This window comes from Pagrus major, chromosome 22, assembly GCF_040436345.1.
Source record: "Pagrus major chromosome 22, Pma_NU_1.0".
Classification (NCBI taxonomy): domain Eukaryota; kingdom Metazoa; phylum Chordata; class Actinopteri; order Spariformes; family Sparidae; genus Pagrus; species Pagrus major.
In genome coordinates this window covers 18850835-18864788 of record NC_133236.1, presented here as the reverse complement: position 1 = coordinate 18864788, position 13954 = coordinate 18850835, and the positions used below count along the sequence as shown (strand labels likewise).

Genomic DNA, 13954 nt, shown 5'->3' with positions numbered 1-13954 from the left:
AGGTTATTAGCAGAGACAGAATATTAAATGGATGGTTTGGTTTATGAAACTTAAAATTTATCCTACTTACAATGAATGGACATCTTTAATCTTTGAAAGCATGTTGATTGATTTTATCTGAGCTGACTAAATTCCTCTCTAAAAGAAAACACAGGTTGGCTGGTCTAACTAAAAAAATGTATTAATATCGTTCATTAATATTTATGAAGTAACTCATTTCCACAATAAGTGAGTACAAAGATTCATCAGGCTTCTTTCTCACTTTCTGTTGACATGTGCCTGCAGACAAGGGGGATGAATATGTGCATTTTCTAAAGTGTTTCCAAAAGTAATTCAGCATTTTCTATGCAGGTACACATTGTGAAATTTTGCACATAAACATGCAGCACCTGAAATTATGTAAATGTACATAGAACATAATCATGTTTTTTTTATTGTCTTGATTTTATTAATGTGTTAACAGAAGATGTCTTGTTATATATTTGATGTTTGGTAAAAAGCAGTGGCTTGTGATCACATGTGGGATCGGGCAAACGTTTGGCGAGACATGCAAAGTGACACTATTATTGTTATTTGAGACCCACAGGCCAGAACATAGTGAGACCTCCGTGATTATTTTGACCGTAAGAAAAATACCTTTTTACAAAACCTTAATCTTGTCTTTAAAATATTGAGAGAATTAACAGAAGAAAAGCAGCAAGTATGAGATTGACTGATTAATTAAATATGACTACTGTAAGTGTGTGTGTTTGCATTTGTACCTCCAGAGCTTCATTGACGGCCTCAGTGCTCTCTGGTAGGTTGTCAGTAGCTTGGACCTTCTCCCCAAGAGTGTTGAGCCAAACCTGCTCCATATCCAGGTATTGAAGCAACTCCATCCAACAGGACCAGACCTCCTACAGAGTATACCCCAACACACAAAAAAAACACACAGACACACAGTCAAAAAAATGTAAAGACAGTTGAGCACAACCACAGAAAAAATATGCTCCTATACACTACTATAAAGTGACAGCTCTCTTAAGTATGCCCTCTTTTACAACCTTAAATGACAGTACAGAAAAAAAAAACTCCACTGTGGGGCATTTCTACAAAAAAAACCTCCTGAAGTTAACTCAGTTTAAACTGTAGAAAAAAAGGACAAAGAGGGGATGGTGACTAATGGACTAAAGGCACAGAGTATACATGAGCAAAAGCAAAACTCAGTGACTCGTCTGACCTTTAACCCTGCAGAGTCTGGCGGATGATAATAAAAAGCAGTGCCTGCAAACTGTGTTTACACTCACAGATTAGCTCTGAAAACAAGAATCATCTGTGCCCATCCAGCTTCTCTCATTCTTCGCATTAAAATTTACAAAATGAGGCTCACGAAATGACACAACACATAAACCAACATGTCATTTCATTGCTGAAACAGAGGAGTTGCATCTCTACACAAACTGGGCCATTCATGAATAAAAATATGAATTATATTTATAAGAATAAATGTCAAGGCAGCTTTTTAAGGTGAAAGACTATAACCTTAAACTCAATGCCAACTTAAATTTACTATCATCAAGCGCTTCTTTTTAACTGAAGCCAGAACGACTCGGACATCCAATGTCGGACATCCAATCTTTTTATTTCAAACAAATGAAAAACTTGATCTTCTCCAACACAGAGGGACCACACATCCACACACATTACCTCCAGAGTGTGACACTTGCTCTTGAAGCGGTCACAGAGCTTGTGGTAGTTGGCGAGCACCCCCTCCAGCTCTGAGGTCAGCTCCTGTCCGCTGCCTCCACGAGGGGGCGATGTTGTGGACACCAGCAAGTTGATGCTGTCTTTCAGGATCTTCACCTTCACCTCCTTCTGTAGCACATCCTCTTTAGCCCTCTGTGAGAGATGAGGACGACGCCGACAGCAACAGAATAAGAGAGTTAGACCAAAGATCACTTTACGCATCAAAGATTTTAGGTTTTTTTTTAGATTTTAAGTTACCTTCATCTCCTCCAGCGACGCTTCCAGTTCCTCAGGACTCTTGTATTCAAAGTCCCTCATTAAAAACTCCTCATCAACCTGAGCCATCCACTCCTGCATCTCCGCCAAGTCCTTCCTCAGATTCACCTGCCTCTCTCGACTCTCTGCCACACGCTCCTGATGGCTCAGCAGCTGGAGAGAATAATGTGACAGCAGGTTTGGAAGTGGAACAAACAGTTACTGTTGCCTAAAATCGAAGACATAACGAGACATAACATCACACAGTACAAACAGAGAAAAGTACTCACCTGTTTGCTGAGTGTGTCCCATCTGCCCCGGCACTCCTCCAACTTATCCTGCCCCCACTTGTCCAGTCCTGGGACTGCAGCTGCCTGGATAGCACCAACGTTCTCTCCCATCTGCTTCAATGAACCTTCCACTGACTCCATCTCATTCACATACTCCTTGTTAGCGGACAGAGGAAAGAGAAAAGATAATAAAAATAATACTTACACGTGGATTCTACCTTATTAGAATGTCAATCTATGTTATCTTATAGTAATATAACAACCTTTTTTTATTTTTTGCATTAATGTCTTACCTTGCACTGGTTAAGCTCTTCCTGTAGACTCTCCTTGTCGCCCAATCCCGTGGAATCACGAGACAACACTTCCTGAACCGCATCCAACCAACGTCCCACTTCCACCAAACGCACCTAATTAAATCAAAATTCAATTAAAAACATTAATATTTTAAACAGTAAGGACAACGTTTACAATTGTAGGATTTTTTTAATCACTAACTACAGCTACTTTACCTGATTGTCCTTCATGCTACCCAGGATGCACTGCAGTGTGCCCAGCTCTTCACGCGCCCTGGAGGAGAGTTGACTCCATCGTTGCAGTTCCGCGGGATCGGAGGCTTGCTGTGTTTGCTCAATCTCTAGACACAGGCCCTGAGGTGAAAAAGAGTTCAGGCTTAAAATGACGTGTTCAAGCTGTGTGTGTAAGTAATGGGTAACCATGGGAACTCTTATTGCCTGTGAAGGGACTCTGCAATGAGAAAATTAGTCCCTGATAATAACAATAACAATGTTTAACAGTGAGTCATCCTCTTGGGGAGAAGAAGATATGAGATCCCAAATCTAATGGAGACTGACTGAGGTGTCATTATCTGAGAAAAAAGTTCTGTAAACATTTGTGGATGCCATGTCCATTTTAAAACAACTGATCCCTCGTTTTCCCAAATCACTGTGCCCTCGTGTTGGGCAATATGGCCAAAATCTTCAATCACATCAGGGGGAATGTTGTATATCACAATACAGTAATTCTTCTGTAAATTCAATTGCACCGTACTTCATCACATTTGATTATTTTCTTCTTCTATTTGAAATGTCTATACAAACAAACAACAGCTTAAACCACCCTTTTCCTAACAAGTTCTTCTCCCTCATCTTGGGTGGGTTTCAATGACTGGTACTCAGACATTTGCAAATGTCTCCTCTTCCATGTTTTCTTGTCACTCTACCTCTGCAGCGGTTGGCAAACCATCTTGGGCGTGTCACCAATTGTCGCTCTCAGGTCACATGAGAACATGGTAAGCATCCCGCTGCCAAAATCATGTTACCCTGCAAGGCAGCTAGATTTATGAGATCATGCAAGAATGCAGTCATGATTTGCTGCGTGCACTTTATAATAACAAACATTGTTAAATGGTCAAATTAGAGCTAACAAAACTTTAGTCTAACTGTTATTTCACTGTTAACAAACAGTGAAATGCTTTATAAACTGTTTATTAAGTATTGGTAAAGGATAATAAACATCAGTTGCAACCACCAATTGCTTAATAAATGGTTTATAAATCATTGTTTGTTAACAGCAAAATAACTGTAATCTGAAGTTTAATTAACTTTAATTGTACCATTTACTCATGATGGTTATAACAAAGCTGCACCGGATACAGTATTGCCAATTCTCTACCAGTGGACACACTTCTACCATTGCACAGCACATACTGTAATATTGGCCAACCCTTTTGTGCCCTTTAAAAGTACTTTTATGATAAAAACAGTATATAATTTATTATTTAATACAAATACACAGGGACTTTTTTGTGAACAAATATGCTCATGTGTTCCTCTGCAAATAACATTATGTGTAATGTATGTTTACAGCCTCATGTAGCTTTCATGTCATAGGAGTAGGATGGTTCAGATGGGAAAGATTCCTATGCTGATATTACTATGTGTGACTGCAAAGTTGTGGTCTGAGGGTTAAACCTACTATGCACTGACAACATAACAAAAATTACCATTATATTTGCGATTAATCATCTTGAACAACAGACTTTGGTAGACAAGAGGGATCCATGTTTGTTTGGTTTTCAGGCACTCCCAGATTTCCCTCTTGTAATTGCAACTAGGATGTTGACATGAATGCTACTGGCTGGAAACTGGTAATTACAATAACTCTGAGGAGACATGAATTAGGTATGATAAATGTGTTTGTTTTGCTACTGTCAGTGATATAGTATCAAAAAGTCAGCATGAATGGGCATCATATCACTGGTGTCACATTGCTCCATAGCGCTACGAGTGGTCGAAACCTCTAGAGGATACCTTCAATTATGTAATTTTAAAAATCCCCATACATAAGGTATATGATGTGCAGGAATGTAAAAACAATGTAGGACAAATTAAAGCACTGAGGAGATAGATCTTGTCAAAGATGAATCAATTTAAATATGAGGAAATAATAGTGAGTCAATCAGATGACCATCACATTCTCATCATTAGACCAACTGGACTCAGAGATGTTGTCATGGGACTGTATGTGATGGTTGTCAGGCGGACTGACTGGTTAAGCGGCTCCACACGGAGCTGTTTAGAGCTCCATGCTGCACGCACGGGCACGCTGCCCAGAATGTGCCATGTCCCCGCCCCCCTCCCCGGCACCATGCCCTATCTGACACGATAACAAGAGCCCGGACTGAGCCGCATTCCATCGAAGGATGGAGGAGGAGACAAACGCACACAGTAACACACACCAAACACAACAACACATACATCAGAAAGCTGCATACCAAAACACACACACACACACACCCCCACACACACCCTTTACCTTCTACACAGAGGTTTGATACAGTGCAGAGGGAAGTGACTGGCTGATAAAGGGGCCTATTGTGTGCTTGAAAAGAAAAACTGACAGCAGACAGAGATTAACACTCACTCTGATATACATACAAGCAGAGAGACACAGACACAAACAAAGCCACTGTTGAGAATGAAATCCTTTTAGCTCAGAGGTCACAGGGCACGTGTTATCAGCTACTGTCTCGCCTATTTTATGTTTATATTTTCACAGCAGAAAAAATACTTTGCACATCTATTTCATGAGCCAGATGTGTAGGAGAGGGACAAGTAGACCCGTTCAACTTGCAGAAATGCATGTATTTGACGTTTCCACACTAGACCTTCATCAGGTGATGCCCTCTGCAATATTTATATTTTCAACCAGTTTTGTATCATTTCATTGTGTATAGTATATACAATCAACAATATTTAACCTCCCCCTGCTCATTTGCCAGCAAAAGTTGGATGACATGTTTCACAGTTCAGACTGTACTTCCGCATTTGAATGAATGAACGCACGCCTCCACAGACGTGAAATGTTTTTTCCTAAGATGGCAACACAATCATCCAATCATAGCGAACTCTTAAACGCCCAGTCCAGCCATTCCCCCTAGCCCTAATCTTCATGGGTTTGATGTCAAGATTTGTTTGTTTGCCATGATCTGATGAACAGACATGACTTGTGATCACCATCCCAGAAAAAAACTGTTGGCTCAAGGGATTGGTCGAGATCTGTCACTGCATTGCCTATTTCACGCAATTTTTTTCAGAAATATATTTTATTGCACTGTTTAGCTGTAATACAAGAATATTTGTGACCAGGCCGCCAATTTTTTCCTGCCTGAAAACAAACAACAACCAACCTGCAGTATGTCATCCACCAGCTGGAGCATTTATTGGTGTGATACGGCGCAGTGTATCTGTTCTCTGTGGTCATGTAGCACAAATTTCGAAAATATTTACATGTTGCTACCTCACAGACAGTCCTGTTTTATGACCCGAATGTCCATCTACAAGATAAAGTTTTTGGTTCCTGGTTGTCTGACTTGTGAAGTTCACTGTGGTTTTCACTCAGGGTTCTCACAGAGAGAGAGAGACATGAGACACAACTCACCTGCGCCCGGTCCACTGCCCCCTCAGCAGTAGGGATGTCTACTATTCCTTCTCTTAGAGTGGCCAGCCTGGCCTCTAGACCTTCCACCGGGCTCGGTAACATCTGGTCAGCCAAAGCTGAAATGAGACAAGGAGGAGGGGGGAGAAAAGAGTTTATAAAGTTAAGGTTTCAGAACTTTTGCATCAGGTTTACAACCACAAGGGGGCAGTGAGCTGGTCTGGGATTTCCCCATCTGTGTATGTGTGTGTTGTCCATGCTGCAAGAGGATCCCAGATGTTTGACAGCCAATTTCTCAAACTACGTTTAGTTGTGCCCTTCTAACCAACTCATAAATGCCAATCATTCCAGATGAATTTTAGAAACACACAATAAAATCACAAATTTGCGATCTCCCCCAATGCAGCAGTGATTAAATGAATAACTTAAGTTAAGTAGTGCCCATTTGTGACTACTTCAACCTAATTGATATAAAATATTAGAATTTCTTTACTCCTCGACTGTCTCTCATCTCTTCTCCTTCTCTGTCAGCATTTTAATTACCAGGTGATTTAATGCTTACATAACCTGGCTATGTTTATACACACAAAGAGCAGAGACACAGCGTAACTGAGGAGAGGAGGGGGGAGAGAGGCCCCAGCGAGAGGCAAACTGCCCTCAAGCAGAAACAAAATGGTTTTCCTTGGCTCACATCCAAAACCTTAGAGTCATAAAAAGCCCAAGAAGTCAGACACGTGCACACACATAACACACACACCTATGGTCAGGCGTGGAGAAGAGCATTCTCTCTTTACAGACTCGTTTGGCCAGGAGGAGTGCGTGTAAATTCCAGAGGTAAAACGGTGACTGATTTTCAAGACTGCATCAGGTCCAAGTCACGTCCTCAGGTAGAGATGGAGCTGGCACAACGGTATGATCTGACACTCAATTGCTCACGTATACACGAACGCATCTGTGAGCTTTTGGAGGCCATATAAGGGCATCATCTATTACTTGTGGCTGGCCAAGGATTCGTATAAAAAACTGAAGTCAAATTTACACAACCCCTGTGGGACTGAGCTCCGCTGATCTTGGCTATCACTCTTTCAGTCTATAAACCTGAAAGCTTTGAGCCAAGAGCAGGGAGAGAGAAATTGGCCTTTGTTTTAAGGAAGACTTAAATGTCCTGTCCTGCAGCTCTCTGAAATAGAAGGATGACTCAAGGCTGTCAGGTCCACTGAAAAGCATATGGTACTGTTAAAGCCGAGGAATCTGCTCAGATGAGTTTAGGAGGAAGTTTCCTCTGCACTGATTTAACAAGTTATTCTAATATCGCTGAACAAAAGTACCTTTGTTGACCTCCTGCTCTCTGCTCTGTAGCCGCTGGAGTGTGGAGGCGTGATGTGCTGATACCACCACCATGTTGTCTTTCAGAGAGGGCACGGCTCCCAGTGACCCTGTCTCTGCAGAAAGCTGCTCCAATCGTGGACTCAAGGCAGTGACCTGGACAAGTCGGGACTGAAGAACACAAGAGGAAGGTGGAAGTTCAGTAATTTGTATGAAATAAGGAGTTATCATATGTATGTTACCTCTGATTGCTCCACAAAGTGGAGAACTGATCAAGGATAGTTCAACAAAGGAAATTGCTTGTGTACGTCTAAAAAGAAAAGGGATACATGGCTCAAGAAGAGTTAATTCCCTTGACTTGAAAATGAGCCAGCAACATCTGAGGAATAACATTTTCTTGACCATTACATTCAAACCTTCTCCAACCACCCCCTACACCCTCTCTTTAACCACTTTGTTTGCAAGCCTACATAAGTATGAAGTGGATTATTACCCCCCCGAACCCCCGTATTTTATTTATTTTGTACCATGAAGCACAATCAGTGTCATCTTAAAGAATTCAAGCTTTTACATTTATTTTCCTGTACAAAAAATGAGGGAAACCTGCAACACCCACTGCAACAATAAGTTAGTTTGATGGGAAATTCATGGGTTACAGGATGGAGTCATGCTTTCCACTGACAGGCTTTCCCTTTCTGCTCAGATTGAATTAGTCTCAAATTCTTAACTTCACACTTTAGTAAACAACAGGAAGGGTTTTATCCGTCTTACTCTGTACACCGAATTCTCTGACTTTACAAGCATTTAAGGCACCTAGTAACTTACCTTGACGATTTTTTTTTATCTATGACTGTCTTATAAATTCAACTGTGTGAGCTAAATTTAAGAGATCAGATTGGGGTGAATGTGGACGGAGACTCTTACCTGACATTCCCCGCTCAGGCTCCTGAGCTCGGCCTCGTCGCACTTTTCTACAGTCGAGGTGGAGTCCAGCCACTGGTCCTGCTCCTCCAACGCTTTGTTCAGGTCCGCCAGCTCTGCAGACACCGCTCTGACCCGGCTCTGGGTGTGCACTCGCTCGCCGGCTGCCTGCAGCTCCCTCGCGCAAACATCCCACTCAGTGTGGATCAGATCTATGTCTGCTCTCACCGAGTCCACGCATACTCCCTCTACAGAAACAACACATGTAAAGGCTCAAATCAATGGGCTAAACAAATGATTAAGTAGACCTTTTAGTCTGAATTTAGACACAGCCTGTGTTGTGAGTTTTTGGTAAGAGAAGGACACTGTAGTGAGTGTAAAAACACTTGTGGATAAATAAATTGGAAAGCAGACAATACGGATGAGAGAACAGCAGATATGAGGGAATAAAACAAGTTGAGCTCAATAGAAAGTTTGGTCTAAAACAAATCTGCTCCAACTTAGCAGTGCTGCTCCACTACACCTCACTGCCTCCACAACAGTTTAAACACATAAAAACCCTGAGTGCCTCTTCATTTCACTGTGCGGGATATATGAAGTCAGCAACCCTGCAGGCTGACAGATTTTTACCACTCTGTCCACAAACACACACACAAACACACGCTAAGATTACTGGCATCTAAAACTGAATGACGATAAAAAAAAATGTAGGCTTGTAAATACCCAGAAAATACCAAGCAGCTGTGGAAAAGTAATAAAAATCTTACAAGATGAACACAATTTAACAAGGAAATGGGAGATTTCTTTCACAGTTAGTAGTTGTAAGCTTTTAAAAAACTTTAAATATGAGCCAGTTTCTTGCCATATTCTGTTTAATAATGCCCCAATATCAGTGTCAATGAGCAAGGACATTCTACTCTTTCCTTCATACCTCTCTCCAGCTGGTCCATCAAGCCCCGTCCCTCCTGGACCACTTGACTTATTGTGGCTTCCTTTGCCGTGAGGTCCACCTCCAAACCCTACAGACATCAGTCGACACATATTTAAGGTTTGATCTTCATTACATATGCTGTTACTTTAAGTTGTTTTTTTTTGCTTTTTATCCAGCAGGTTTACCTTTAGTTTCTCCTGCAGGTCTGGTGTGCCAGGGGTGGTCTCGGGGTCTGTGGAGGCCAATGCCTGAGCGGACGTCCTCCATGTTTTAATCCAACTCAGGAGGTCAGAAAGCTTATTTTCAAACCTACACAACACAGAACACAGTGTGTGCATTGGTGTGTTATTGTGTGCCTTTTTATTCCATTTTAATTTTATTAATGCATGTCCAAGTTCTTACAATCGTCTGACTTCTGCATCCGTCTCCACCAGTCGTTTTTTAGGGGGAGCAGGTGGGGTCAAATCCTGGTCAGCCATCGCAGCAGCCGCAGCTACAACAACTGTATCCACAACCACCTGCTCTTCCACCTGAGTCATCCCAGCATCCGTCACAGCCTCCATTACCTTAGCAGCGAGATAGAGCATCAGTGAGAAAGGGACATAAATCAACCAAACAATCACTGTGACATTTGTGAAGTACAGTAAGCAGGGAAACCATGAATGCAAAGAATGGACGAGAAACAAACACACACCTGGAAGGAGCAGTCCTCCAGCTTCTGCACCAGGTTGTCCCATCTATGTGCCAGCTCCTCTGCGTCCGCCTCGATCTTGGCTCCCGCCTCGGGGCTCCGCAGCAACGATATCACGTCCTGTCCTGCATCAGACAGTTGGTCCAGAGTCCTCCTCTTCTTTTCCAATTCTTCCTTCAAAATCTACGTGATTGAAATGACAAAAAAAAAAATGTCACAAATTAAAGGTAATTAGGTGTTAAAGTATCTGCAGTGGCAGCATGGCAACTACAAAGACTTGGCAGACTACTCACTGCTAATCGGCGCACATTAGTATTCATTTCACTTGGGTCTTTAAAGTTGCTGGTCTGTACTTCACTCAAGGCCTCCTCTTTTTCTGCCAACCACGCTCTGAACAGACTCTACAGAAGGGGTGGGAAAAAAGGATTAACCTACAAACAGAGTCTTAGTGTCCTGAAGCCTAGTTAACATGGGTAAAAATATTCTAAGTTCTGAATTCAGCAACCAGGTTGATACCTAAATTCAGAACGAGACACATTTCCACCTAGAACAAAAGCATTTTTAGGATCACATAAGAATTGTAGGATGCCTTCTTGATGTAAATAATAGAAATGAGAGGTCCCTTGGTCCTAATGATTATAGTTGGACTTCTAATTAAGTGAGAGTAAGGCATATGTAAGAAAGTAAAAAGAGGGTACACATTGGTATGAATGAAGGCTGCATACAAGTGGGCACACTAAATGTCACACCTGGTCCGAAAGAAGCTGTTGCCACACCATGAAGACTTCCTGCAGCTTGTGCCACCTCTCCTCGGTCCAGCGGCACACAGCCGCCCAGCGCTCACCCAAAGTCTTGAATGCAGGGTAGAGACAAACATTAATGCAAACATGGGTGTTCGCAGATGCAAAGGAAACATTTAAGTACATAACATTGGACATCTATCTCCAAAAGTTAATGGCCTTCACAAAAACCCTTTACAGCCTGGTCATCTATAAAAAAAATCATGTTCCTCTACAGCACATTGGCAGCGTTTGTGGATGAAGTTCTGAAAGCAAGAAGTTGAGTAAAATACGTACTTGTAGTTGCTCCTCCAGGGCAGCGGTGGCGCTCTCACCACTGTTCTCATCCACAACGACCACCATGTGTGTTAGAGAGTTGACCTTCACCTGCTCTGCCTCCAGGTCATTCTGAAGCTCCTGAAAGGGGAAGTGGTGAATTCAGCACTGTCACACATTACCCATTAACAGAGCTGGCAGAGAGGCTACACAGCTTTATGGTGACACCAGGGAGACAGTGCAGTCATTAAAGTGCAGGATCAAACATGTGACAATGCAATCACAAGACTTGTCTGATTTAGGACAAGAGCAGCATAGTGAGGCTGTGGCAGTTATAAATTAACGGATAAATACTGGAAACAGTCGTCCATAGATAAGAATATTTTTTATATTCTGCTAGATCCTCTCCTTAAATCAACCATCAGTTCATAGATTCATGCAAGATAAGCACTGAATGGGATTTACTTTGTGCTGCTCTATCTGTTCTTTGTAGATCTCCACGTCTTTGGCTGGAGGTTCTGTCTCTATGTTTCTGATTCGCTCCTCCGTTTGTGTGAGCCAATCAGAAAGTTGCTGTAGCTGCTGCTGCTGAAGATCCATCAGGACTTCGTGGAGCCTGGAGAGGAGGTGGGAGGAAGTAAGGACAGAGAGACAGCAAGGTGAGCGTGTGGAGGTAGACAGAAAGATAAGAAACTGCCTCACAGTTGCACAAACACACACAAACGCACTTATTCTTTAGAATCAGGGCCAACAAATTCTCAACTGGACATAAGGAACACAATTTATGAATAACTGTGGTGTGTGTGTGTGTGTGTGTGTGTGTGTGTGTGTGTGTGTGTGTGTGTGTGTGTGTGTGTGTGTGTGAGTGTCTAACGCATCATAAACCTTGATAACACAGATTGAGCATCAGACTTGTTAAGACCTTGAAGGGCTCAGGGCTTATCAGGTGTCACCTTCACACAGCTCGCAGCCTTCTACATTCTTCACAGGAAAAACTCATAAAGACCTGAGGTCAACAGTGACACTGAGAGAAAAATCACCTCCGCTGGGTAATTTGTGGGTCATGATGTTTTGGCTCTGCACAATACACTGTAAAAAGAACTAGATTTTTGTTTTCCTTTCTGAAAAATAAATTCAAAGAATGCGATATTTACCATTTGCAAATAAACAACATGTGCATCTACCTGGCCTGACGGTCCATGCTGTCCACTCGGAGGCTCTCCCAGCGGGAGTTGAGGAGGCTCATCTGCTCCCGAATCTCATCTTCTTCCTCCTCCGTCAGGTTGCCCTGGGCAATCAGTTGGTTACCAGCTTGGAGCACATTACCCACGCTGCTCTGGTGCGCTGTCAGCTCCATCATGAAGGCCTTTTGAGAGAGGCGGGGGAAACAAATATGATAAAACTGCAAATCTGAAACAGTTTGAAAGCTGTGCGCTACACACAAAACAGCCCTGGGACATATTATAGGATGATAAACTTAAAGAAAGATACCCAGTATCTCTATGTACGCTATACTGAGGGAAACAGTATAGAACCACACACTCTTAGAATTATCCATATTCAGCCTAAAACGGAGCCAAACAATGCTTACATAATCTAAGGGCACCATGCTGGTACTTGGCACCCACATACTAACATCTGGATATGTTTCTCTCCCCACCCTCAATCTTCACTTGGTATAACACATAATAACACCCTGCAGAAGCACCAGGCATCACCTCTGCACGCTTGTATTCGTGAGTGTTGCTGTAGCAACAGTCAGACAAGCCTGCAAGCACAAACTGTAGGGCAGACTCTGTCAAGGAGCCAATTGCAAACACAAGAGGAGCAAAAATGCTTCAAGGAGAAACACTGGAGCAGCTTTGAAGGAGTTTGGTTGCGTCCTTAAAGGAGCCGCTGGTTCTTTTAGTGAGCAACATGAAGGCCATTGAATTGAGTTATTGTCTTTTTTCCCACGAGCTCTCTGGATGAGTAAGCATTTTATGTCTATACCTCTGAGCACATTGTTTTTGATGAGGCTTTGCCGGAAAGTATGTGAACAACAAGGCAGAAACAAACTGGATTGGGATTTTTTTTTTTTTAGACCTCCTGAAAAGCCTGGCAGTTAAAGAGGCTTTGGGTCTTGGTGCTCTCAGTCTCACTGCCGGCTTTCTGCTTTGACCTGGATTCCAGACATTAGACTTTGCTAATATTCGCATTTCAGCCAAGGGAATCCTGCCAAAGCCCCTTTACACACTTGCACAGACACAAACCCTGCAACTACGCCTTCTCAAGTAAGCAAGTGAGCTCCAGGCCAGGGCACCATGGGGTGCTATGCGCCACAGTTCTCAGCAGAATTCCTGGCATTCCCAACATGTACGGAGCATGTACTGTTGGTTGTGGGAGGCCTTTATCTCTGGTACACTATCTTCAGTCTAGGAACACTGGGGGAGATTATTTTCATTGCTAGTTGATCTGATGATTAGTTTCTTGATTAATCAATTAGTTGTTGGGTCAGAAAATGGTGAGAAGCTTAAGAAAAGCTTAAGATGACGTCCTCAAATGTCTTGTTTTGTCCACATCCCAGAGATATTCAGTTTACTGTCATAGAGGAGTAAAGGAACCACAAAATATTCAAATTTGGGAAAAAAACTTTTACTTTTTTCCTTTAAAAATTACTCAAGCCAATTAATCAATTATCAAAATGTAGAAAAAGGCCAACTAAGCATCTACTTCTTAACATTTTAAAGCGTTATGACCTTGTGTGTTAGAAATCCCAAGATACATAAACATAAATAAATAACACAGTTGTTTTCACCTCTGTTTACACCTGCATTGATGTTTA

General features: G+C 42.2%; 1 protein-coding gene across 4 annotated transcripts in view; it reads right to left on the bottom strand.

Moving 5' to 3' along the window:
- utrn (utrophin) overlaps window positions 1-13954 on the bottom strand; it is a 190551-nt gene that overhangs the window by 145154 nt on the left and 31443 nt on the right. For all 4 annotated transcript variants that reach the window (XM_073492397.1, XM_073492400.1, XM_073492399.1 and 1 more), the window contains exons 11-28: window positions 12315-12496; window positions 11596-11746; window positions 11152-11271; window positions 10825-10926; window positions 10369-10476; window positions 10079-10258; window positions 9787-9950; window positions 9570-9693; window positions 9385-9472; window positions 8457-8701; window positions 7535-7703; window positions 6210-6325; window positions 2780-2917; window positions 2564-2677; window positions 2271-2426; window positions 1984-2154; window positions 1687-1878; window positions 762-896 (exon numbers count right to left, since the gene is read on the bottom strand). In XM_073492397.1, coding sequence (XP_073348498.1) covers window positions 762-896; window positions 1687-1878; window positions 1984-2154; window positions 2271-2426; window positions 2564-2677; window positions 2780-2917; window positions 6210-6325; window positions 7535-7703; window positions 8457-8701; window positions 9385-9472; window positions 9570-9693; window positions 9787-9950; window positions 10079-10258; window positions 10369-10476; window positions 10825-10926; window positions 11152-11271; window positions 11596-11746; window positions 12315-12496 — 2655 coding nt within the window. The remainder of the gene's footprint in view (window positions 1-761; window positions 897-1686; window positions 1879-1983; window positions 2155-2270; window positions 2427-2563; window positions 2678-2779; window positions 2918-6209; window positions 6326-7534; window positions 7704-8456; window positions 8702-9384; window positions 9473-9569; window positions 9694-9786; window positions 9951-10078; window positions 10259-10368; window positions 10477-10824; window positions 10927-11151; window positions 11272-11595; window positions 11747-12314; window positions 12497-13954) is intronic.